The 25,367-nt window shown below is 39.8% G+C and overlaps 1 protein-coding gene across 5 annotated transcripts; it reads left to right on the plus strand.

The window, feature by feature from the left end:
* Positions 1–8: 8 nt before the first annotated feature.
* ZFX (zinc finger protein X-linked) lies at positions 9–24,475 on the plus strand. Of its 5 annotated transcripts, XM_071749905.1 has the most exons (8): positions 9–113; positions 5,999–6,087; positions 6,529–7,095; positions 15,682–15,831; positions 16,015–16,158; positions 16,254–16,388; positions 18,925–19,065; positions 20,504–24,475. In XM_071749905.1, the coding sequence occupies exons 2-8, from the start codon at positions 6,027–6,029 to the stop codon at positions 21,688–21,690; spliced, it is 2,385 nt and encodes a 794-aa protein (XP_071606006.1). In that variant the 5' UTR covers positions 9–113; positions 5,999–6,026; the 3' UTR covers positions 21,691–24,475. The 5 variants fall into 5 exon arrangements, with proteins under 5 accessions (XP_071606006.1, XP_071606013.1, XP_071606022.1 ...); XM_071749912.1 differs by lacking the exon at positions 15,682–15,831; XM_071749937.1 differs by lacking the exons at positions 9–113; positions 5,999–6,087; positions 6,529–7,095 and adding an exon at positions 8,122–8,271.
* The last annotated feature ends 892 nt before the right edge of the window (positions 24,476–25,367 follow it).

The following is a 25,367-nucleotide window of genomic DNA, read 5'->3' on the forward strand; positions in this document are numbered from 1 at the left end:
TCCCCTCCCGCCCGCCCGCCCCGCCGCAGCCGCCGCCGCCGCCGCCGCCGCGCTCGGCCCAGTCTCGCTGAGAGGCCGCGCCGAGGCGAGCGCCGCCGCCCGCCACCCGCACGGTAAGCAGCCCCGGGGCTGGGCCCCGCCGCCCGGCCCGGCCCGGGCCTTCCCCTGCCCGCACCAGGCCGCAGCGCAGGCCCCGAGGAGGCCGCAGCTAGGCCGCGCCAGGGCTTCGGCAAAAGAGCGGGCCGCAGGGCCCGGGTCGGTGGATTCCGCACTCCCTGCTCGGCCCTGGGCAGCGGGGGCGACGGCGTGAGGGGAGCGGAAGCGTAGGGGGGTGTTTGCGGACCTTAGGGGAGGTGGGTGAGGTCGGTGCCAGGCCCCGGGCCCGGCCGAGGGGGGTTCGGAGAGTGTCTGGAGGAGGAGACAAAATGGCGGCGCACGGGCGGGGGGGGGGAGGCGGAGGGCGCCGGGCGCCATCTTGAATTAATCGCTCGCCATAGCCCGTGCCTCCGCGCAGGCCGGGCCGGGCCGGAGGGGGGAGCCCCTGGCCCCGCTGATCGCAGCGCCGGGCCGCAGGCTCTGAAGAAGAAGAGCCCATAGCCTCCCAACCCCCGCTTCTCCCCCCCTTCTCCCCCGCCTCTCCCTCCTCCCCGCCTCGGCGCCTGCCAGCCAGCGAGTCGCAGGGGAGCTCGGCGCTTTCCGGCCCGTGGCGGCTTCCTGTGGAGCCGCGCCAGGGCTGCCAGCCGTGCCCCCTCCTGCCGCGGCTCACGGCTCTTTAGTCCCGCCGTCTCCTCTGCTCCCGGACGGCCAGGAATTTGGGCAGCGGTAGGGAGGTTCGTCCTTAGACACCCCACGAGGAGCCTGGCGCGGAGCGAGGGCCTCGCAACCCCCTCGGGCCCCCCCCCTTGGTGCTGGCTTCTCCTTTCTGGCTGTCCCCTCTCCTGTTAGAGGCCCCTGGCTGAGTGGAAAGTTTCAAAAGGGCGTCTGGATCTGGTTCTTTCCCTAATTTAGGTTTCGTTAAGATTTAGCTTAGGTGCCGTCTGACGCACAGCGTCCCTATGGAATCTGGAGAAAATCCTTTTCTTTAAAAGCCATGCTCTGCAAATACCCGCATCACAGAACTACAACAAAGAGGAAAAGACTTGAGATGTTTTTGCAAAATTCATAATTAAAATAGCAGTAGTGATTCTACTGCCAAAACTGAGGGAGATGCATTAAAAAATAAACAGCTAAGTGATTACATTGTAACATTAGTAACGTTGTTATTCTTCCATTTAGTCACCTACTAATCGCGAGGGTTATTTCCAAGTTAAGAATTAGATGCTATAGGAGTATAATTTTTTTATACACCCTTCCATGTGTGTGTGGTTGAGATTGTGTGTGTACATCCCATTCTCCAGAAGTGGGGCACTCCTGCAGCAGGGTAGGTTGAACGTCTCATAACCACAGCGAAGCCTCGGGTAGCTTGGGGCTCCAACCCCATTGGGACATGCAGGGTGTGCTGCAGTTTGTAATGTGATGGAGCAAGGCACCACGGGAGCTTGGTTATAGTTGTACACCCAGGCATCTCGGTGAAGGTAGGGCTGGCTCTTGGACATGGGGAATTTTGCTGTTGATGCCCTTATTTTTCAGGAAAGGGTCAGTTTTGCTGTGTTAATATTCAGTATATGCTTTCTGACCCATCTGAATGAACAGATGTACTTTTCTTTCCTTGGGAGTAGATGAAGGACTGTGTTACACATTTCTTTTTCAAAAGGTTAGCTTTTCTGAGCTTTCCCTTTCTTCTCTTTTACATTTTTTCCCCGTTTTTGGTTGGTTTTTTTTTTTGGTGGGAGCAGAGAAACTGACAGTTTCTGTGGCATATTAGAGCTCTTTCTTCTAAGGAACTCTATTTTTAAAGTTGCTCTCTCTTTAAAACGTGACAGCTTGTCTATTTTTTTTTTTTTTTATTATTTCATCGTGAATACCTTGCTAGGCCTACTGAGTTAAGGATCTGTAATGTGGCAAGACTGGTGCATTGTCTGCATTGCTTCTCTTGACTAATTGTACTAAAGATGAGATTTATGGAAAATACCGAGTTTTATTTCATGAGGTTATTTTACTGCTAATAGCTTAATGCCATTTCTTCCATTACAAGTAATTTTCTATCTGTCCTTACACTTGAAAATATTGCCTTGACTTTCATAAAACCAAAACCAACTGAATGTCTGAATAAATAGGTAAAAATAAATTTGTAAGAACTTTTTCTCCATCTACATGAAGCTGATGTAGACCCAGACTAAGTAGATGTAGATACTAAGTTCTTTTCAGAGGTGTAAAACCTGGTTTTAAGTGCTTAGGCTTTTTCTGTTGTAGTGGTAGAATTTCCTGAAATACTCAGATTTGAACAAATAACCACATAGTTTTGGCTGTTAAGAAAGGACTAAGTGCAGGAAAAGGCTGGGCATCTGCTTCTCTGAGAGTTCAGGTTCCCAAACCAAATGGAAAATTGATTCTGTCTGCTTCAGTGCCAGATCCTGCTCCTGGACTGTCAGCTGGAATATTTTGAAAGAACATAGAGGACTTTTCTGCCCTACTTGAAATCTTGAAGCGAAATGAAGTGCTGGAATTGCTTCTTACCCTTGTGGTACCACAGTCCTTAGGGTGTTTGCCAAGGAATTTGAAGGTGTTCAGCGTGTTCACAACAGGGAGCTTTGGTGTTTCTTGTGTCTCAGAACAGTGTCTTCGTCATTGGGCTGCTGGCTGGTACAGAACCATGCATGTGGCATGGTCCTTTGTGTGGCTGGATCTTGGGTCCTTGTGCTGTCCCACTGCTCTGAAGAGCAAGCAGGAAAAAAAACACTATTTCCCCATATACTGGTTAGTATGTTCAAACCCTGATACAATTTTAGGAAATTTGGGGGATTTTTTTTTTCCCATCCATGGGCAGGTGATGCCTTCTTGGACAGCAGATTTTGTTTTAAGCACCTTTATCATTTTTTCACAGTTTAGTTAAAGCCTGTTTTAAAAGCCCGCATGCTCCTCTGGTCCTTTTTCTGCAGCAGATTTCTGTGGAAGTGGGATCTCTGCCCTAGTGGGGCACTTCCGATGACTTTATGGTTCTGCACAGGGATAATAATTCCTGTGCATGAATTTGTTGGCTGGGTCTGGGTGCAGAGGCATTAGTATTTAGGAAGAAGCTCATATGGTGAAAGAGCAGGGGTTTTTTTTGTTTGATTGTTATTTGGAACAAGTACAAAAGCATAAATCTGTGACCTTCTTGAGATGCAGTTGCCAAAACCCATGTGCTCAGCAAGCTTCTTGAGTCTGTGTGGAACCTGAGCCTTTGTTTTGGAGCATGTTAAACCCCTGTAGGTGAGAAGACCTTACCAGTACAGAAGAGGCCAGGCTGCTAGGCAGTAGATGTTCTGCTGGGCTGTCACTGCTGGTGGCAGTGTCTTTGTGAAACTGCACTGTCATGAACACTGCAGAAACTGGTTGGTTGGAGCATCTCTTGCCTGGGATGTGGGCAGCAGTAGGAGCAGCAGGGAAGAGATGGAGTCAGTGGGAAGTAGTAATTAGGCAGCCTCTGGGTCTTGTGGGTGAAGAGGCTAGACAGAAGGACTTTGAAGGAGAGCCTTTCTCACAGAGACAGTGAGTGGCATTTGGGGAGAGGACAGGATAGAGAAAGTATGTGCACAAGTGATGAGAAGCAGGAATTTGTGGTGGAGTGGTGGTCAGGTGGGTGATGAAAGCAGGAAGTGGAGAAAACGAATGCCAGTTCTTCCAGTAGGTAGTGGTGGACTGGCACTTCAGGCTGGTTGTATGTCCCAGCCAGTCAGAGGATAATATGTATGATAATACAGTCCTCAAAAGCACAGCCAGAAACAGCATCTTTGCTCTTCCAGAGAGTTGGACTGTGAGTGGACTTCTTATGTTTGGGTTGCTTGAGAGAGGCAATTTATTTCTGTCCACCTTTAATCCCTGCTGTGCCCTCCAAAAAAAAAAAATTCTCTTAATTGCCAATACAGTCTTTCCTACAAATTGATGAGTAGTGTGGCTTTGTGTGAGTGATGGGAATGTGCTGTGGTTATGAGCTGGAGACATGAAATGAGCAGGTGAGCAAGTAATGAACATAATGTATGTACAAACATACATACAAGAAGTTGGAGAAGAAGCAACAGGAAAGAAGAAACTAGACTCTGAAAACAACACAGTAAAGATTACAAGATGAGTAGGAAAGACGTTTGTAATAAACCAGCGAGGTGTGTACTGAATAGGTGGAAGTAAACCAGTTTGGGTATTAATAATTCTTAAATGACTGTATGAAACCTGGATATTCTCTTCTTGTTTCTGTGGTATAGCAGAAGTTGATTGTCATCAGTCAAGCTATGTCTTGTGTTTGAGGCTGAGAAACACGTTTCTTCTGCTCTTGATTTCTGAATAAAGTGTGTGTGACAAACTGTTCTTATTAATGGGTGTTTCTGACAGAAATGCTTGACAGTCATAATAATTGTGAGGTGATTTATGTCCATCTGGACACCACAGTGATGTGTTAACACAGCTGCCTTGAAAATATAGGAGCTTCCAACTGAACATCACACTAATGTGGGACCTCTTACAAAATTACTAAAGTGCTGCTTCTTCCAGTTCGATCTCTGGCTGTATTTCTCCATCAACTTGTAAAAACACGTTTTTCATGTATATAAATTATGTGGTTAGCTGCAAAGACTTGGGGGAAATTGAGCTAGAAAAATGGTGAAGTCTAGAAAATGCTTGCTGTGGATTATGATTGTAGACTTGTGTTTTGGAGTAGCTGTTAATTTTTTCTTTTGTATAGTGGTTTCCCTCGTGAGGACTTAATTAATGTAGATGTTAGTTGCTATAACTCAGGAAGGTTTTGATACTTATGGAAACCTTGCACATAATGTTTACTCTTGGCCTATTGCAAAAGTATTCCAGGAATGGGGAGATTTCTGTGTGTCACTGAGAAAAATGTTTGGGGGAAGAATTGCATCTTCCGCTTGTACAGAAACACAAGCAGAAACATGTAGCAGCTGTCTCTTACCTTTTACTGGCTCTACACCTAGGAGACTAGTTGGGCTAAGTGCAATGGAGTAGTACAGGTTTATTGGATTACTTTTTACCTAACTAGGTTTGCCTGATCCTAGTTATAATGCCTAAATGTAAGAAGCAAAATTTAGATTGCATTTTTTTATTTTGGTAAGTATTTTAACTGTATGGTGTTGTTTGGTTCTTCTTTAAGAAGATTGAGCTATTAAATTGTTACCATGCATTGAAGAAATGTTGCCATTCTGTTCAAAGAAATTGGGTAGACTATGGGCGAATGGGTAATTTTTAAGAACTGGTGAAATTTTTCAATAGAAAATAAAATAGGTACTTTATCTTGGGGCAGAAGCTTTTAAAATACTCACACATCTGCAGGCTGAAAACATATGGTGTTCAAGCAGTTTAAATTCCTGAAAAGTAACTTCCTCCTGGCTGCACAAATATGAACACAGGGGACATCAAAAGCTGTGTGCATTTCAGATTATTTATTAGCTGTCTTCCTTTCTCTTACCTTGTTGAGCTTTATTGATCTGATAACACTCTATTCCCCACAATCCAGAAAAGGCTTGAGTGTGAACTTGCCTAGGCTTTGTCTGGTTTCTTTTTTTTTTTTTTTTTTTTTTTTTTTTTTGTGCTTTGTAAGATTATAAAGGAAGTCATGTTTTTATATCCCTTTACCAGCTTCTGTGTTTGTGGAGCTGTGGGGTTTTGAGAAATGGACCCAGACTGTTGAAGCACACTCTCCTCTTCTTCAGATCCTGGGTGTTTAGTGTTCTAGGGTAGTATTTCTGGAATCCCAGTTAGGTGCCCTGAGTGAAATCTGGTTCATTCTGAAGTCCAGAGACGTTAACCTTCTGTGCACCTGAAACTACTGCCTTTCAGTGCACAGGCAGAAGCGACCTTTATAGTTAAATATATGTGTTAAATAACCTCTCTTCTTTACCTTCTACAGACACTGTGACTGATGAGAGTTAAAGGCCATGGATGAAGATGGGCTTGAACTGCAGCCACATGAGCCAAATGCATTTTTTGATCCAACAGGTCTGTCAGGAGATAATGTGTAGATAAGAGTGTTCGCATTTGACCCTACTGACAGTTTATTATTTATTTTGTCTTTTCTTAAAAGTGCTGTGCAGCATCAGTGCTTTTGTATAGAGTAGTTGCTTTTGATTTTCAGTTGTTTTTATTAGAGCAATATGAATGAGCTACTGTTTTGTCAAGTAATAGTTGTCTGGGTTTTGGGGTAGAGTCTAAAAATTGGTTACCCTTTCTAGGAGAGAAATTGTTTCTCTGAGTTACATTAGCATCTACTAAAGCCTTGCTTTATCAGCTCCCCATATATCTGCCTATCTTAGTTGCCTGTAGGCTGTTATGCCTGTTTTATTAAATTGCAGCATAGCAAAATAGAAGTAATTTCAATTATTAATCACTTAATCTGAGTGAGTTTTACAATTTAACCATTATTTTAATTATGTTTTTCAGGAGCTGATGCAGGACATATGGATGGAGATCAGATTGTTGTGGAAGTACAGGAAACAGTCTTTGTTTCAGATGTAGTTGACTCAGATATAACCGTGCATAATTTTGTACCTGATGATCCAGATTCTGTAGTTATCCAAGATGTCATTGAGGATGTTGTTATCGAGGATGTTCAGTGCCCAGATATTATGGAGGAGCCAGATGTATCTGAAACTGTCATTATTCCTGAACAAGTGCTGGACGCAGACGTAGCCGAAGAGGTTTCTTTGGCTCATTGCACTGTCCCAGATGATGTTTTAGCTTCTGACATAACAGCAGAAGCAATGTCTATACCAGAACATGTGCTGACAAGTGAGGCAATGCATGTACCTGAAGTTGGACATGTAGAACATGTAGTTCATGATAATGTCGAAGAAGCAGATATTGTCACTGATACTCTGGGAACAGATGTTGTTTCTGAAGAAGTCTTGGTGGCAGACTGTGCATCAGAGGCAGTGATTGATGCCAATGGAATCCCCGTGGAACATCAGGACGAGAAGGGCAACTGTGAGGATTACCTTATGATTTCCTGTAAGTGTCTGGGTAAAGCCATTGAAATTCCTATGATGTGGGCCTGGCTGGTGCTTGAAACAGTACCAAAACCAGGTATTCTGTATTATTTAATGAAATGCAGATCTCACAAGTGTACTTGCATGGGGTTTATTTTAGGAACATGTTCTGGCTAAAAATTCTGGTGAGGCTAATGGAGAGAAGTACTGGCAAATGCATCTCTATTTCTCCAGCATTTTATAGCATATGAACAAGAGTAAGAATTCTAGTGAACTAAATGCCATATACTTAGTAGGAACAAAAAGAAACTAAATGACATTTTTTGAAAACACGTGTATGCAGGTTACTAAGGTTACTGCCAAGACATTAACAAACCAAAATAATTTCATGGAAAAGGGATGGTAAAAAACCCTGTTTTTTGGAGGTCTTAATAACAATTTGTTATCCTTGTCTGGTTTTTCGCTAAGCCCCAACCCCTTCCACCTCATTTATAGTTAGGTACAACAACATGGTTTTCCTTGCTGTTCAGGTGTGTTTTCTTGTGGTGGTTAAGCAAGGGATGCAGGTATGCTGGCAACAAAAAAAGAGTAGCTATTACTGCACATAGCTGAGAAGCAACTGGGAAAATCTTAATCTCCCTTAGGAACAATGGCACAATCCACTTGAATCGTATTTCAAAAGACTTAAAGTAGAGGGTGGAGAAAAACTGAGCATATCATCACCTTTTTCTACTGAGGATATTCATTTGTGCAAACTAGAGCTTACTCTAAACATGTTACTTATTATACTGCTTACTCAGTGCAGCACTGAAGAACATCAGTGTCACTGCTGAGCATTTGTTGCAGAAATAGAAAAGTTTTGTGAGGCTGGTTTGTTAATGGCCATTTAAGGCACTTCAGTTTTGTCTAGCATTAAATGACTCCATTGATGAAGCATACTTCATGCTCCACTTCAGTTACTTCTCCTCCTCTCCTGTTCTCCTCCTCTCCTGTTCTCCTCCTTTCTCTTCTGTTTTTTCTTTTTTCCTTTCCCTTTGGAAACTTTTTTGAACTGTATAATAATTTGTTTTAATTTCATATTCTGTACTTATGGATTTTAATGTTGCTTCTCCTTACCTAGGATCACTGCATTTCTTAATTTATCATCTCTTGAGTTCCTTGAGTAACCTTGTGCAGCCATGTTTTGAGTTTATATGAGGTACAGTTAATTCTCTATTATCTGGGAAAACGATGAAATGGGATAATACAAAGTACAGATAACACAAAATATTGTAGAATTAATCTTGCAAGATCATACTGAGATGAAATAGATCAGGGATGCTGCTCTCTGAAGTAGGGTTTATCCAAACTAATAAATGCAGTTTCTATGTTAAGGTACAGATACAACTGTGATTCTGGACCTGAGTTAGATCAGTGAAAAGCAGTGAAAATGCTTCTGCACCTGCAGCATATTTAGGCAACAAGGTGGATAATCCACTTCTGGATAATTGAGACCTGACTGTGTAAAGACTGGTGATGATCCTTAACCTGTTTCTTATCCCGGGCTGTAGCTTTTTAAGATGATGTTACTCTGGCCTCTCTGCTCACCCTTTCTCGAGCAGCATGGGCAGCAGAGCGAGGCCTCTGGGGCTGCCCAGGAACACTTTGCAAACTGTTTGTAAATTCATGAGACGAGTGGGTAGATCTGTGTCCCATTCAACCATTACTTGAATGAGGACAGAATGTCTTGGTAGATGTCACATGGCACGATCCCTGAAATACCTACCCAGCTAGAAAGTCTTCCTAGATGTGCCAGTCATCAACAAGTGATAACTAGCAGAAAGCACAGGAATCTAATTGTCCAGGTGTGCTGGGATGTTCTCTCTTTTCATTCATGCATTTCTACAGTTTCATGCTCTGTTTAATATTAAATACCTCTTGATAGTCTTGCAGCATACTTTGTTTAGATTCAGAGCCTTAAATAAGCCAATATTTAAACCAATTGTTAATACTACAAAGCATGTATCCTTTCTCCTTGTGTTTAAAATCTTAAGTATGCTTTACAGTTCATTTTAATGGGAAGTTCCCTATTACCAGTTGCTGTGTTTAAAGCCTGCCTAACAAGTTCTTCTGGTTGTGGAGTCAGAGTCTAGTGCTTTTCCATCAAGGAAAGAGGATCTTGCCAAATAGTCTTTTCGTTGTGTGATAAATATGATTTGAATTCTTTTCTATATATGTTTTTTGTTGTATCACCAGTATATGTGTTTATTGATCTGTTGACTGTCTCAGTTCTTCAGCCTAGTTTTTGATTTTTCATCCTAGCCTGTAAATTGGTGCTATATACTGGCAAATCTCACCAAACTGCTTTAGCAGATACTGGAATGTAATGTCTGCTATTACAGTAGCCAAATATAGCAGCTTCCCAGATCTGGGAGCTAGAATGTGTTCTTCAGGATGCTTTTGCCTGCTGTTCTTTTATCTAGTCACTTGCAGAACAGAGGATGACACTTGGTGTTTAGTTCTGTTGTAGGTTTCCCAGTTTGAATTCTTCAAAGTGGAAGTTATTGGCAAAATCTTTGTTATCTTCCTAAATTGCAGCTTTAAGTGTTTCCATTTTTGTACTTAGTGAACTGAGTCTACTTAGATTCTTCTTAAACTAAAATACTTTTCTTAACTTTATGCTGAAAATTACTTTTTTAAAGAGTACAGTCCCTATGGGTTTCATTCTGTGACTTTGCTTCAATAAACTCAGTATTTTAATATTTTTTCCCATTTAGATTCAATGTAGCTTCTGCACTGATAGGCCTTTTTTTTTTCCCAAGATAATGTTTCTTGGCACAGCTGATATTATCACTTACCTTTTTATGTACTCACCTTTTTTTCTTGGATGGTTCATCTTTGCCCTCAAGCTTCATTTTTGCTCCATGGTAGGTTTGAGGCACTTCTGGAAGATCAGAATCAGATACTCATTCAATAAAGAATGCAAACTACTACTAGTTAGTATCTTCGAGAGGATTTAAGGAGGAAAGATTTTTTTTTTTTTTTTTTTAATGTGTGCCATAGCAAGCCAATTTATGAGTTTGGTCAGGAAAGAATAACTTGTGTTCCATCTCACATTGGTACTAATTATTCGGTAGCAAATTTTAAGGCTTGGAAAATTGTTTCTTTGTAAGAGTAACAGTAATGATGAGAATAACTAGTGTTTGTCAAAACAACAAAAAAAAAGCGCAATTTTTTTGTTTTATTTACTAAATAAGGAAAAGTAGTGCCTTACACTTAGCAGCAAGATGGAAATTAAGATTTTTTGCTTGTCTGATTTTATTTGATTTGCAAAGACACATCCTCTGGCATGAACTCATTCCACTAAGACAAAAAGTTGTACTCCAATATACTTACAAATGGCGAGACACAATTAAGGTTTGACAAGAGGCAGCTGGAAAGAGGGAAGGGCAGCCTCACCCAGTTTGAGCTGCTGTTTTAGGAAGCATATGATGTGTGCAAATATAGAGGCTATGTTATGTCTATCTGTATCCTTACTTTGCTCTTAGTTAGAAGTGTTTTGGTTTTTTGTATCTAAATAAATACTTCATTACAGGAATGAGAACTCAGGATACTCAAAAAAAGAGAAAAATGGCTGCATCTTTTCATAGGTCTGGGTGAAACATCTTTTCTTGTCCTGGCTGGATGTATAAGTTGAGAACAATGGATTTGATCAACAAAGCCATGAAGTTTGTGCCTTCTTTAGGGCCACCCAGTAGACTTGGAGTCAAGAAAACAAAATGCTTTTATTTACCTTTTTTTTTTTTTTTTTAGCATAAATAGGTATCTCCCTCTTTTTCCATGGTGGTTCTTAAAGATGCACAAAATTACATTTTTCTTTCTGTGAGGTAGAATTTGCTGCCTTGTTTCTTGTCTGACCGTGGCACCAGCAGTTAAAAGTTGAGGAAGATGAGAGTTCCCTTGGGCTGTGTATTGCCTCAGAGCTTATCCTGCTGAGTGTGCTGGGGAGAGCAGGATGAGAGGGACAGGTGTTAGATACCAGTTTGGAGCTCAGGAAGTTCCCTGCTAGATTGCTGCCCTGAGGGGAACTTCACACACAGAGGGCATACTGTTGCTCTCCTGTAATGGCAGCGGCATTAAAATCAAAATAGAAGAGCTTTGTGTTTTCTCACAGGTTAGGAAATCTGCTTTGCCATTTAAGAAATAACCGAATGGTAAAAATAACTTCTGCAGTGGACTTGGAATTCTCTGCTGTCAAGTGAAGTAGAATAAATATGTTTCTTTCAGCAGAACAAAGGCTGTCAAGGGACTACAGCATGCTTTTAATCTATTTTAGAGAAAACAATAGTTAGTGGGCTTTTTCATTAAGAATGGGTGAACAGGGTTCTTTAGTTTGTAAGCAGCCACTGTCTCATGATACGCATTTTATTTAGCAGCAAAGAGAGTCATTTGGGAACATAAAAGCTGATAAAATAGGTGATTCCAGTCTTATTGCTCTACAGACAGATTATAAAATCTGTTAAACTGTTGTGGAGACAGACGTCTTAAAATACTCTGTATGAATTGTTCCAGCAGGTTTCAATGAGCACTATGGACATGAAAAGATGGAAGGTATCCTAGTGCTGAAGTGAATTTTATGTTTTACGGTCCTTTTCCTCATTTCATTCTATATAAAGGACAAACAGGAGGAAAGAATGTGAAAGTTTATAAAAATAATTATTAAAATTAGGAGAGTTTGAGATACCTGTGTTTTCCTAGTTAGGAATAGAAGACTACAAAGTCTGCATGTGCTTAGTATCTGCTAGTTATAAAAAGCTAAAAAACACTATTGGGGAAAGTGTGTGTGTCATGGTTAAACAAAAGATGTACCATTTAGGTAAATGCACTATCTTGGACTGTTTATGCTCCTGTGTGGAGGAACTGGCCTCAGCTGGATTTTAAAAGTTTTTATTATGAATGCACGGGAGCTTGTTTCTGTCCCCAAAATGTCATTAGACATGTTTTCATAGGAGGGTAAAGATACAGGAGATAATAATTTGCTGGACATTGCAGTTTATGACATTCATTATGTTGCTTTTTTTAAATTAGATGTAATATTTTCTAGGAGACAAATGCTGTCATCGTGTGATAGAACACATATTAAGCAATAGGTCTGTTGTTAATGTTGCCTGCATCTTGTTTTTTTTTTTTTGCTTTAATCCTTTCTTTTTTATCTCTTGGTCTCTCTCTGTTGATTTTCTTTTAATGTAAACGATAACCAGACAGGCTTTAATTGTGCTGCGTCTCTCATGTTGTGTAACACCTTTCTCAACTGTTCATGCTTTTAATAAAAATTCAAGTATTATCTTTATATGGAAGCAATTATTGCAGCATCAGAAAAGTGCATGCTTTTTTGCTATTTCTTACAGCTCATAGTATGCAAAGAACAGGCTTCTCTAATTAGTGAAGTCTGTGAGAACAGCAGCAAAATAAGAATGTATGGAATGCATTCTTGCAGTTTTACGTAAAATAATGTGTCTGACATTTTTTTCCTTAGAGAATTAACCTGAAATGTCTTGTTTGTTGAAGTCAAGCTACTAGCTGGTAGAGGGAAAAAAAACCCAACATACATTTAAAGATTTTAGTGTTCTGTTAAATCTAATTAAATAGAGGCACAATGTGTGACAGCATTGAAATAATGCTATCTGAACTTTTTTTCTAGCATGTGACTTGTGACTAGTTCAGGAACTTCCCAGTGTCTCTACTGGAAGGGAAGTGGTCTCTTACAAGTTTAACTAATACTACTTTTGGGGGGTTGGGATTGTGGGATTTTGAGGGGTTTTTGTAATTTCAAATAAGAGCAAGCAGTGTGGGAGAAGATCAGTCATGCATGCATGGTACCTTGTGGGATCTCTGTGAATTGAATGAAAAATTCAAATATCATCAGAGTTCCAGCTTCAAACATTGATCAGTCAAGTATTTATGAATATAATTTTCTCTGATTGTGAGACTGAGATGTGTGGAGAATGCAGAAAAATGGGGAAAGTGTTAAATAGAAATCAGATTTCATAAATGCTGCCAGAGCATCAATGAATTGGTACAGTTAAATGCTTAAGTAACTATAGGACAAAATACCATGGAAATGATGCTTAATGTGATAGGTACCTATTCTCTTTCACCTTGTTTGTTGCTTCTCATTTTTACTGGGTTTTTTGCCTTTTACTTTTCACCCTACTTTTCCCATAGCCTGTTTGCTACTCTAGTGCAAATACTGTAACTTTTCAAGACCTTCAGGGACTTTATTTTTTCAAGTATTACTACCTATCAAAGTGAATTTTTTTCTTTTGGATGAAAAAGTTTGCCTAATATTACTACACATCTGGTTTCTTACAGTTTAATGATGCTGGTAAAAATATTGAAACCTGTTGTTACGTTTAAAAAACACTTGCATGTGAGGGAAATCAGTGATAAACAAGCTCTAAATTGCATAGATTCTTTTAAATCATGTTGTTTAAAAGAATATTTTGAATCTTGAAAGAGTTTATTTCAGAAAGTAAATGGAGCATATGTAGAAGATCTAGGATTTTTCTTTTGTGTGAATGTTACCAGTAGATAATTATATATGCTTACAGAAGTAAAAAACTCTGTTTTGGTTAAGAGAAACCAGCCTGTTTCAAATCGGTGCGTGTAGGTTTGTTTTCTCTTTGATTGGTTCAGCCGTAAGTTTCCTTCCTGGAATAAGTTCCAGCATCAGTTGAGCTTGGTGGCAGACTTCCTCCTTGGCTTCAGCAGTGTAAAAACAGTCTACACTGATTTGAAAGCCTTCCAAATACACATGCGTGACACTGGAAACAGCCACGTTAAAAGGAAAACAATTACATAAATCCAGTGTAGAAACTAAAGCAACTTTTCTTTTTGTCAGAGTTCCATTGACGTTTGGCATTTCGTGCGTATGCTAAAGAATACATTAAATCTTCTCAGTAACCATATACATACTATGGGGCTGTGTTGTTGATATTATTCAAAAGAACATCTTAAGGTTTTTACCTTTTAAATGCTTTGGGGTTTCAGCTACAAGATGTTACGTTGTCCCCTGACACAAAAGCATTTTTAAAACATGGTACATTCTGTACAGTCACCATTGCTCATGAACTTGACATGAGTATTTAATAGTTTCTGTGCTGCTCTTTTGCTGAGGAGAGAGGCTGATTTATTTCAGTGCTTCACCATTTAATGTTATCAATATTTCTTTGTGAATAATGATGTCTAATTGACAAATAGTACTTAGATACAGTTTGTCTAATTTAAGGGCTAATTTATTGATTTAATCGCAGGAAAAAAATAGTAATAATATTTTGAGCCTTAGTAGAAGTTAAAGTTAATGGAAGAGTTTCAGTTACTGAGTAGTAAAGCCATGATTTAGTTACAAGGGTAGTTTAATGAGTGCCAGTGAAATGAGCATAGGTTAGTAAGTATTTTGTATGTGCAGTAGTTAAAAATTCTATAGCATTTATGGGACAGTTCTTACACTTCTTTAGGATAAGTCTCATGTCCTGTTATCATGAATTATATTTAGGCATTGCTCTGAGGGAGTCATGCCAGCCTCCAGAAGCGACTTTATGAACAGTGTAGTCACAAATTGCAGAAGTAGGCCATCATATTAAGAATCCTTAAATTATCTCAACGCTCGAGAAACTTCTGCGGCTTCTGAAATTATGAAAATCTGTGAAGGTCTTGAGATGCTGGGTTTGATTTTTGTGAACACGTATATAGCACTTTTTTTTTTCCTTGCAAAAACCACAGTCGGTAAAAGTAAGATGGAGCGTATGAGCACGTGCCTGTGCAGGGTATGTCTTCAGTCTCAGAAGTGTGTTCCTCACAAAGCTGGCAGCTCGCCAGGTTTATGTGGGAGGCCCAGGCAAGTTACAGCAATTCAAACTGAAGCGTGGTCTCAGTGCACCTCTGAAAGGAAGAGTACAAAATTTAGAGTTGAAGGTAAAATCCTGTGCAAGTCCCTTTCAATAAGAGCACCGTGAGCTGCCACTTGAATAGGTTCACCAGTGCTGTAGCTTCAGGGCAGCACTTTGACACTGTGCTTGATCCCCCAGCTGCTGGTTGGCTGAGACAAGTGGAGGTTTTATTTCCTGTAGTTTTCATTTAGGTTGCTTTTTTAGTCAGCTGAAGAAGCATCAATGACACCACTTTACAAGGAACCAGGTCTGACTGGCCACAATAACACTGCTTGTATTAGAGGCACATGCAGCAGCTCATGCTTTTGAGAAAAACAGTTGATAGCTGACTAGTTGTGAAGGAGAAAGCAGTTAAAACTCAGGATAAGTGAAATCATGCCACAGAACAAGTAAAAATATGCTGTTTCTTCCTACTGCCATCTTGCTGCAGATTATTTCCCTAGTAGTATTGCTTGATGAGGTGCTCATCCTTCCAGTCATATCACTGCAGCACTATTGTAGTTCCCCCTGAGCTGGAAGATACGGCTTGAATTTATTTTTGTGTTTATCATCGGTGTTTTCAAGGATATGAAAAAATATTTATGGGTAGATGCTTCCAAATTTGAGTAATGAAGTAATGAAGTCTTTTATAAATGTCTGTCTGTATATGGCTGGATAATTGTAATAACTTGTTTTTGTAGTGGATGATGCTGGTAAGATAGAACATGAAGGTTCTGCTGAAATTACCATGGAAGCAGAGTCAGAAAGTGGCTCTTGTAAAGTGGATGGCATTTGTCCAGAAGTCATCAAGGTCTATATATTCAAAGCAGACCCTGGAGAAGATGATTTAGGTAAAATACGCTCATTTTAGACTACTCCAAGCTGACATTTGATATATTACATAATTAGAGACTGTGGTTTCTCTGAAGTCATCTGTAAAGAGTTTTGGGTCTAATTTTGAAAAGTTACTACGGTTTAGCATAGAATACAAATGAAGTGTATTTCAAATATTTTGCTCTGCTCTTCCTAATCAGGTGGCACAGTAGACATTGTGGAGAGCGAGCCAGAGAATGACCACGCAGTTGGATTACTTGATCAAAATAGCAGTATTCGTATTCCAAGGGAGAAAATGGTTTACATGACTGTAAATGATTCTCAGCATGAAGACGAAGACTTAAGTAAGTAGGTGGCTTTCATTTGGGAACAAGGATTTTCACTTTCAGCAGTGCAGTGTTCTGTTAATGTTTTCTTGACTGTTTTTTTTTCCTCTTAGATGTTGCAGAAATAGCTGATGAGGTTTATATGGAAGTCATTGTAGGAGAGGAGGATGCAGCAGTGGCACATGAACAGCAAATTGATGACACTGAAATTAAAACTTTCATGCCCATAGCTTGGGCAGCAGCTTATGGTAGGTAATACTCAAATGATTGTTCCTGATGACACTGTCTACAGCAAAATGTTGGGGATTGGTTTTTGGAGGGTAGTGGAGTATGGGTGCTTTTATGTTTGTTTTGAAGTTTTAGGTTGAGTGGTTTCTTGTCATAAGGAGCCTTAGAATTGTGAAGAAAAAAAAAAGATTTAAGGCAGGTTTCTTCTTATTCCTATTTTAACAGGCATTTTCCTTCATATTTTCATTATGCTGAAGGGGATTTTTCAGCTTTCAGATTTTTCAGCTGAAAAATTGCATCTCATGTGTCTGTCCACAGTTACAGGACACAGGATGAGCTGGCTAGGGAATAGAACTGAATATTTTTATTTTGGGGAAAAAAAAAAGCAGATGAGAATATGTAAAATCCAGTGTAACAAGTGGAAAGCAACATTGACCTCTAGCTTGATTTAAATGCTTTTTAGAAGGAACATATAAATACGTGATTTCATTCATGGAAATTATTAATTAATAAAGAGACACTGGAGGGAGACATCTTAAAGTTACAGCAGAACTTGAGCATATTTCCAGCATACAGAATCAGGTTTCTTGAATGTTAGTATCTGAGCACCAACTGGTGCACAAACTGATTTCTGAAATGTACATAAGCTGATAGACAAAAATCTTGTCTTAGATTTCTGTATTTCTGTCTCTGTATTTCTATATTCTGTCTCTGTTTCTGTATTGCCCTGTTTTCTTTCTAAATGTACTTTGAGTTAACAAAGCAGAAGAAATAGTGGAGTAGAGGACAAAACTTAGTTCGTAAGTCTAAATGGTGCAGATTGTGGTGATGGTGCCATTAAATAAACAGCAGGGAAGTGCTGAAAATATGAATGGGGTCTGAAATCACAGAGCTGAGTCAAGAGAGGACAAGATTTCAGGGAGCATCATGCAACTAAAAGTTCTTTAGGAGATGAGTGGTGGTGTAGCCAGAGCCGTATCTTTGGCCGTATACTTCTGAGTACAGTTTCAATGGAGAAGAAAGAGCAGAAGCCAGGTTCAGTGGGAATTAAAAATAAAACTGAGTGAACTGGAAACAGCAGTGTAGACTGCACGTTCAGTAATTTTGCAGGAGGAGAAAACTGAGCAGAGTGTATTAAGAACAGGGAGAAGAATCTGGGAAACAGTGGAGTCATTGGATTATCAGCAGTAGGCAGCCTAGCATGCAAGGTGAGAGGTGGCAAGGAAGGGAAGAAATACTGAAGCATGAAGGCATTGAAATGGCAGAAGTTTGTCACCTGCACTTCTCAGAACTCTTCCTCACTTAAAGTGGGCTTAAGAGCTGGTAACAATGGCATCTTAAAATGTTAAATTTGTTTTGCTGTTGAACTGTAGCAAAGCCCAATCTCTGTTCTTTACATTCTAGAAAGGTTTTGCAGTTTTATTCTAATACTAGGAAATGTTTGTGGCATGTGTTGTGTTATACTCCAGAAGGACTCTTCATGCACATGTTAAGATTGCTAAGATATAAAATGGGTTTTTGTTTTCGGTGTTTAGTCACCAGCCACATTTGTTATTCAATACATGAGCTGTCACATAGATCAGAATGTTCAGGCTCTGCACATGCCTGTTGCTGGCTCTTAGTCTTCATATATTTAATAATGAATAATAATTCTAGGCACTCTGCAAAGGGAACAGCTATTGAATATCTGGTACTGTCTTCCACTTCAGTCCTCCTGTCTATTTGTGTGCTTTGCTTTCACTAGAAGCTGCTGCCTTCTATTGATTCAAGTAAATACTTAACCACAAAATTTATTATTGAAATTTACTAATGCTCTTAAATCACCAATGTTAAACTGATTACCAGTGAATACCGTCCCAAACAGATATTTTTACTTGTAATTTTCATGTTTGTTTTATATCCAGTTATACCATTTGTGTATTCAACATGAAGCTCTGTGAAGCAAAGATTGTTCCCTTCTTTCTACTACACAGTAGTGAGCATGCTTGCTCTTTGTCCCCAGTAGAAAGAATTTGGAAGTGTTAAGCATCAGGTGTGCAAATTTTTAGTAGTGTACTTTGTGAGGAAATCTGTGGACTGTTCAGAATTATTATTTGTTCACAGTTCCTGTTCTGAAACTTGGTGTGTGAGAAACTTCAGTTTAGTGAATTTTGGATGCCCACAAGTAAATGAGGGTTCACACATGAATGTATTTCAGGACTGAGAAGAAGGAGGGGTAATAGTACATGTTGTGACTGATGTTGAAACATATTTACTGATGTTAAACATTTGGGGCATAATTGGCAATCAAGGAAATTGAAAAAGCACTGCATTTAAAGGAGATCTCTTTGTGAAATGGAAAACCATTAATTCCTGTAAATTGTGTACTCCTGTAAATTAGTTGAAAAAGCTAATGCTTCCAGGTTCATAGTACCAAACATAATTTGTGGGTTATGTACAGAGGTTCGCAGCTCATCCTGTACATTATTATAGTTTGATGAAATGTCTGGGTAAGTTTATCATTTATTTTATTTGTAGAGTGATGTCTGTAGGTAATTTTTAAAATTATCTTGTTAGGTAATAACAATGATGGCATTGAAAGTCGGAATGGCACTGCAAGTGCTCTTTTGCACATAGATGAGTCAGCTGGGCTTGGGAGACTCGCTAAGCAGAAACCAAAGAAAAAAAGGAGACCTGAATCCAGACAGTATCAAACAGGTAAGTGTCTGGTGGCTGTCTCTACTCTTACTCCTCTAGTCATGTATCCACAAACAGATGTACTTAGCTGGTAGGGTGTTCAGTGTCTTGTAAAAGACTGATTATTTTGGGAATTATTTTTGACAGCACTTGTACATCATAAATGTACATATTTAATTTTTGAGTTTATAAATATGTTGCAGGTTTGGATCGTTGGGAGTGTATTAAAGGAAACCATCTCTGACAGAAATACACTTGCCACATCAATTTTAATGTTTAACTTTTTTAAAGGTGATGTAAGATAAACAGGATTTTGTAATAATACTTGTTGAAAACCATTTTTGTCTTTATTGAAAATACATAGGTCAGTACATTTTATTACAACAGCTCAGTTAAGTAACTGGAAAACTTGAACATTGTGTGCTAGAGTCTGTAGTGTAAGTTCTGTACCCTTTTCTGTTTTAGTTGTGAAATAAATTGCCTTGTTCAGGCCAGCATTCTTACCTGCATCTCTAATAACGCATGTGCTATTTTGGCATTATTTAGTTTCTGTCAGTTACTGTGTTATGGTCTGAATGCTTTATTTGGCCTGATAAAGTTGAATTAGCCTTGCATAAGTGATTCTAAAAGTTTCTTTCCAAGTTGTGACTGTACTGTATGAGTTCTGTTTTGTCTAGCACTGAATTAGTAAACCAGGCGATTTTAAATCTTTTTTTAGTTTGCTTTTTCTGTTTCCAGCTACCTAGTCAGTTCTCCTTCTAAAACATTTTTGGCAAAGAGATTTTTATCATACCTACACAAATTCAGGGTAAACAAGCCAGGCTGGCGGATGTGAAGTGTGTTCTCATTGATTCCTGCTTAATACCTATTCAGATTGTGACTGTGGCAGATGGCACAAGAAGGAGGTGTTAGTCTGGGGGCATGTGAATTGTAGTCAGTGGTAGGTGATTAAACTTCCAGATTAAGCTTTATCTACAGATTTCGTGGAAAGTCAAAGCAGATCATGTGCTGGGCTTACTATGTAATATTCAGTTTAACAAGTTGGCTGTGGTTCTGTGCACCAGTGTCAGTTTCTCTGTGTGTTTCGTGTGTGAACTCAGAATTCTTCAGAGTTGAATTATTTGAGGGGTGTTGCTTTGGTTGTCTCCATAAAAACCCCAGTATTTCTATTCTCTTGATAATAATAATGATGATAATAATGATAATAATGATAATAATGATAATGATAATAATAATAATAATAATAATAATAATAATAATAATAATAAGTGAAAGTGGTAATTCCCTCAATTTCTTCTGCCTAATCCAGCAACCAGCTTGTTTATTATATAGTATAGTGTATGTGTCTGACTCTGATACTATTTATCAATTCAGCTTATTGTTGAGGTTGGAATGTGACACTTAGGGAAAGTGTAATATTGTTGTATAGTATTGACCAAGGGTTTTTTGTGTTTTTCAGCAATAATCATTGGCCCTGATGGCCATCCCTTGACAGTCTACCCCTGCATGATTTGTGGCAAAAAGTTTAAATCCAGAGGATTCTTGAAAAGGCACATGAAAAACCACCCAGAGCACCTTCTTACTAAGAAGAAATACAGATGCACAGACTGTGATTACACTACGAATAAGAAAATAAGTTTACATAACCACTTGGAGAGTCATAAGCTGACCAACAAAACAGAAAAGCTTATCGAGTGCGATGAGTGCGGGAAAAGCTTCTCTCACGCAGGAACTTTATTTACTCACAAGATGGTGCACAGGGACAAAGGAGTTAATAAAATGCACAAATGCAAATTCTGCGATTACGAGACAGCAGAACAGGGGTTACTGAGTCACCACCTCCTAGCTGTCCACAGCAAGAACTTTCCCCATATTTGCGTGGAGTGCGGCAAAGGATTTCGCCACCCGTCGGAGCTGAAGAAGCACATGCGGATCCACACCGGTGAGAAGCCCTACCAGTGCCAGTACTGTGAGTACCGGTCCGCCGACTCCTCTAACTTGAAAACTCACGTAAAGACTAAACACAGCAAGGAGACGCCGCTCAAGTGCGATATTTGTTTCCAGACTTTCTCAGATACCAAAGAGCTGCAGCAGCACACGCTTATGCATCAAGAAAGTAAAACGCATCAGTGTTTGCATTGTGACCATAAGAGCTCGAACTCGAGCGATCTGAAACGCCACATAATTTCAGTCCACACAAAAGACTACCCTCACAAGTGTGATATGTGTGACAAGGGCTTTCACAGGCCTTCGGAACTGAAAAAACACGTGGCGGCTCACAAGGGTAAAAAACTGCACCAATGCAGACATTGTGACTTTAAGATTGCAGACCCCTTCATTCTGAGTCGCCACATACTCTCAGTTCACACAAAGGATCTTCCATTCAGGTGCAAGAGATGTAGGAAGGGCTTTAGGCAACAGAACGAGCTGAAAAAACACATGAAAACACACAGCGGCAGGAAAGTTTACCAGTGTGAGTACTGTGAGTATAGCACTACAGACGCCTCGGGCTTCAAGCGGCACGTTATTTCCATTCATACAAAAGACTACCCCCACCGCTGTGAGTACTGCAAGAAAGGCTTCCGGAGGCCTTCAGAGAAGAACCAGCACATCATGCGGCATCATAAAGATGTTGGGCTGCCTTAAAGTCTCTGAATTTCACAGACTTACGGCTGGAATTATAAAAGGAATTTTGCCTTTCAGGCAGTTAGCTTATTTTAAAGCAAACCACCTGCGATCACACACACACACAGACACATACACACACAAAAAAAAAACAAAAACAAAAAAAAAAAAACAAACATACTGTGCATTTGATTTGTTGCTGTATAAAAATAGGATTATTGCTTCTAGTTGACTTTTATACCTTTTGTTCAATAGCGTGTTCTGAATTCTATTCAGTTTGTTTAATAAATGAAGAAAAGATGGCAACAATAAAGTTGCATTTAATAAAGTAAACCCTGTCTCTTACTGAATTTTTCAACCGTAATAGCTTATTTAAGTATATTTATCTTACTGACCTCGTTGATACTCACAGTGTCCATGTTAATGCAGTTTTTGTCGTGAATTTTAAAAATATGAAATTTCTCTTGGTAAAATTTGTCAGAGGTGTGTATACAATGGGGATTTGTGATGTGGAAGATAAAGTCACTAGGGCCCACCTGATTGTCTTGTTTCAACTATACAGACTTTGTGGCAGGTTAATTATTTTCCATTTGAGGAGTTACACATCTAACTTTGTTGCGGAAAACTATTCTGCGTTTGAATTTGGGTTTCAGAGAGAAAAAGTTTTAAGATAATTGTTGGGGGCATTTGTTATCTTTCTTTGGTGAATTTAAACATATGCTCATTGGTGAATTTAAACATAGGCTCAAATATTATGTTTATTGTCCTGTGCTTCTTTGTCTTTGAAAGGTTTTGCGTGTTACAAATGAGTTGTTTTTTTGTTTGGGGTTTTTTTTTTTTTAATTTACTTCTGTCTTAATGTTGGAAACATGAAATCCTGTTGTTCCATTTGCAGAATGAATAGATCACAACTTGTCTGTACGTGCTGGTAAACGTACCTCAAACTTAATGCTCTTATGTATATAAGTGTTTCTTTAAAAGAACAGTTTGTTGTTCAAGTCACATTTTTATTGTGAGTTGTTTTTAGAATAAAATTTAAGACCAAGAGGTGCCTCGATTCTGGAAACAAGATATTTACAGTGGGAGCTTCAGAGGGGGATGGAGTGGAGCAGATGCATTCATAAGGAGTAAAGGTGTTTTTAATGTGGGTATCCCTAGTAAGAAAGGTAGCTTATAGAAACAGAACTGGTTCTAAATTTAATTTTTTCCTAAGCCATTAGCAGCTGTGTTAAGCTGCTGTTTATTAATTAGTACAGTATCCAGAATTAACCCAGTTCTTTTAATCTGTTTATAAACAGCTGGGAGAACATTACAATTATTATATGCAATTTTGCCACCTGAAGACTATTATAAAATAGCGCCGTATCATTTGCTAATTGCAGCATAAATGTACCAAGCACCCAGTCATCTGCATTAACAACTGTGGAGTGAAAAACCCAGACCCTTTAATTCCACACCAGATTTTAAGACCTGGGCCTGCTCCCCTCATCCAAATTTCCACTGAAGCCCCTGGCTGGCAGTGGGTTGCAGAATTAGGACCTGACTTCCTGCCTGCCAGCTTGGGATAGGTGTGTAACCAACAGTTCTCTAATGGAAAGGGTTCAGAGCCTGGCCCAGCCTTGGCACTTGCTTCAGCAAACCCCTGTTGAAATCTAACAAGGGTTTTAGGAATAGTTTCAGGTTTGGGGCGATAAAGGGACGAAGGTTTCCTTTGAGGTGTGCGTCTTCTAAACCTTCTGTATTTTGTTCTGTTATCCAGCCCTGTTCTAGTGCTCAGCCTTCCTCTTTTGCTGTAAGATGGAATACTTAAGTGTTGAGTTCGCAGTTCAGGAGAGTCAAATGCCATGTTTATTGTCTAAATACCACCTTTTTTTGTCTAAATGTGGTGTGTTTTGTTTTGTTTTGTTTTTTTTCTTTTGATGCCTGCTTGACAGTGCCCCCAGGCTTACCCAATGTGCTCTTGTACAATATTGCTACTAACAGGCTGTGAACCTGTAGTGTGTCATACCCAGATGTGCTGCACTGTGCCTTCCTTGACATCCCCAGTGAAGTCAGTGGATTTCCTACATGGCCGTAGCTGTCTGTCTGTTGCCTCATGATTGCCAAATCAGATGCAGTCAAACCCAGTAGAGATTTTCCATTTGCATCTCCCAGAGTACCCTCCAGTGACTTTCGGGTTGTTTTTTTTCTCCCCCCCTCTTACATTCAAGCGTTTTCTAACTGGAAACCTGAAACGTATAGAAAATTTGCATAAATTCCTATAGCATTGCTGAGGATTTTAGCCATTTTGAACTTTATTTTTTTAAATAAGCTGAAAGACAAAGAACACAATTTTACACATTTTCTTTCTCTTACGTAGCCTGGAATCATACACTTCTTTTTTTTTTTTTTTTTTTAAAGCACAATGTTGAAACTTTTTTTTTAATTAAGGGTTTGGTCAAGTGGATTTTGTAAAATGTATTTGTCTGTATAAAGAGAAAATGAAATTATAGTTATTGTTAATGTACTGACATTAGTTACAGGTTAGTTTTAATTCTTAATAAATTTGCTTAGCAAATGCTATAAAATGGATGTTTCAGTTTAATGTTTAAAAAAGGTACAGATTTTTACAAGGACATAATATAAATTATTGTTCTGTAGAAAATACCCTGTTAAATATTGTATACGTCCTTCCCTCTGTACACTTTGTAAAAAAGACAAAAGAAAAAAACAAAATACATAGAATCATATAGGGATGTGTGACATTATTGTAATTGTGTACTTGATAATAACGTGAAAAATAAAATTCAGAATATTTTCCTGTTAATGAACGTTTAGTCTGTTTGATGCCAGTACTGAGATCGAGCCTTGTTCTGAGGGACGTGGCCACCTGCAACCCAGGTTAGCTGATTTTCAGTGCTACCCATTTTCCAGCTCCTGCTGTGCAGTACTGAGGTGCGGCTGATCCAACCCCTCGTTTGGTCAGAAGTAAAAGGCAGGGATGGGCAGGTCTTCAAAGCCCAGTTTAATGCCTGTTTTTATAGCAAAGGATTCGTGTCTCTTAAACTTCTTACCATGTTGTTCCACATGGGGCTTACCTAATAAGTGCTGTTCTGGCTGTCCCAGAAAGCCCCCCCAAACCCTGGAGCTGAAGGAGGTGTAACTGCTGCGGCTGAAACTCAGTCAGTAAAACCTGTGTCCCTCTGCCTCTTCTTCCAGCACATCAGACCCCGTGGCTGCTGCTGTTCCTGCAACTCCAGCGCCTGCCTGGGATGGGAGGATGTGACACGGGGAGGCAGCGTGACTGCTGGCCCGGGCACTGTCAGGATACTCAGTCCAATTAGTTCACTCTCACTGGATACTTCTAGGAAATGCTGACCTGGTCACTCCTCCCCTTGGGGTTCGTTGTGCAGCCAGGCTGGCGCTGGGCAACTCTTCACATCAAGAAGCTGTCATGGTGGGGTTGCCAGCAACCTGCTTTTAATGTGATTTGTTCTCTTGCTTCCTCCATCTCCCTGCTGTTCCTTCTCCTCTCACCACCAAACTGCGCACTTGAGTACCAGAAACGCTGGGGGCACAAGTGAGCAAATACACCCACTTCTGACTGACTTCCGTGAGGAATTCTAGCTCATGCAGAGTAGCAAATCCCTACCTTCCCTTTAGATCCAGGCCCCTTCTTCCTCTTGGGTTTCCTTAGCAGTGGAAGCCTCGATGCCAGG

This window comes from Heliangelus exortis, chromosome 1 (genome assembly GCF_036169615.1).
Source record: "Heliangelus exortis chromosome 1, bHelExo1.hap1, whole genome shotgun sequence".
NCBI lineage: Eukaryota > Metazoa > Chordata > Aves > Apodiformes > Trochilidae > Heliangelus > Heliangelus exortis.

What these genes read in the sequence shown, in the direction of transcription:
- ZFX (XM_071749905.1), top strand. Translation starts at nt 6,027, where the DNA reads ATGGATGAAGATGGGCTTGAACTGCAGCCACATGAGCCAAATGCATTT. An exon ending in CCCTGGAGAAGATGATTTAG is followed by an intron (nt 15,832 to 16,014) that starts GTAAAATACGCT and finishes CTTCCTAATCAG; the next exon opens with GTGGCACAGTAGACATTGTG. An exon ending in AGCTTGGGCAGCAGCTTATG is followed by an intron (nt 16,389 to 18,924) that starts GTAGGTAATACT and finishes TTATCTTGTTAG; the next exon opens with GTAATAACAATGATGGCATT.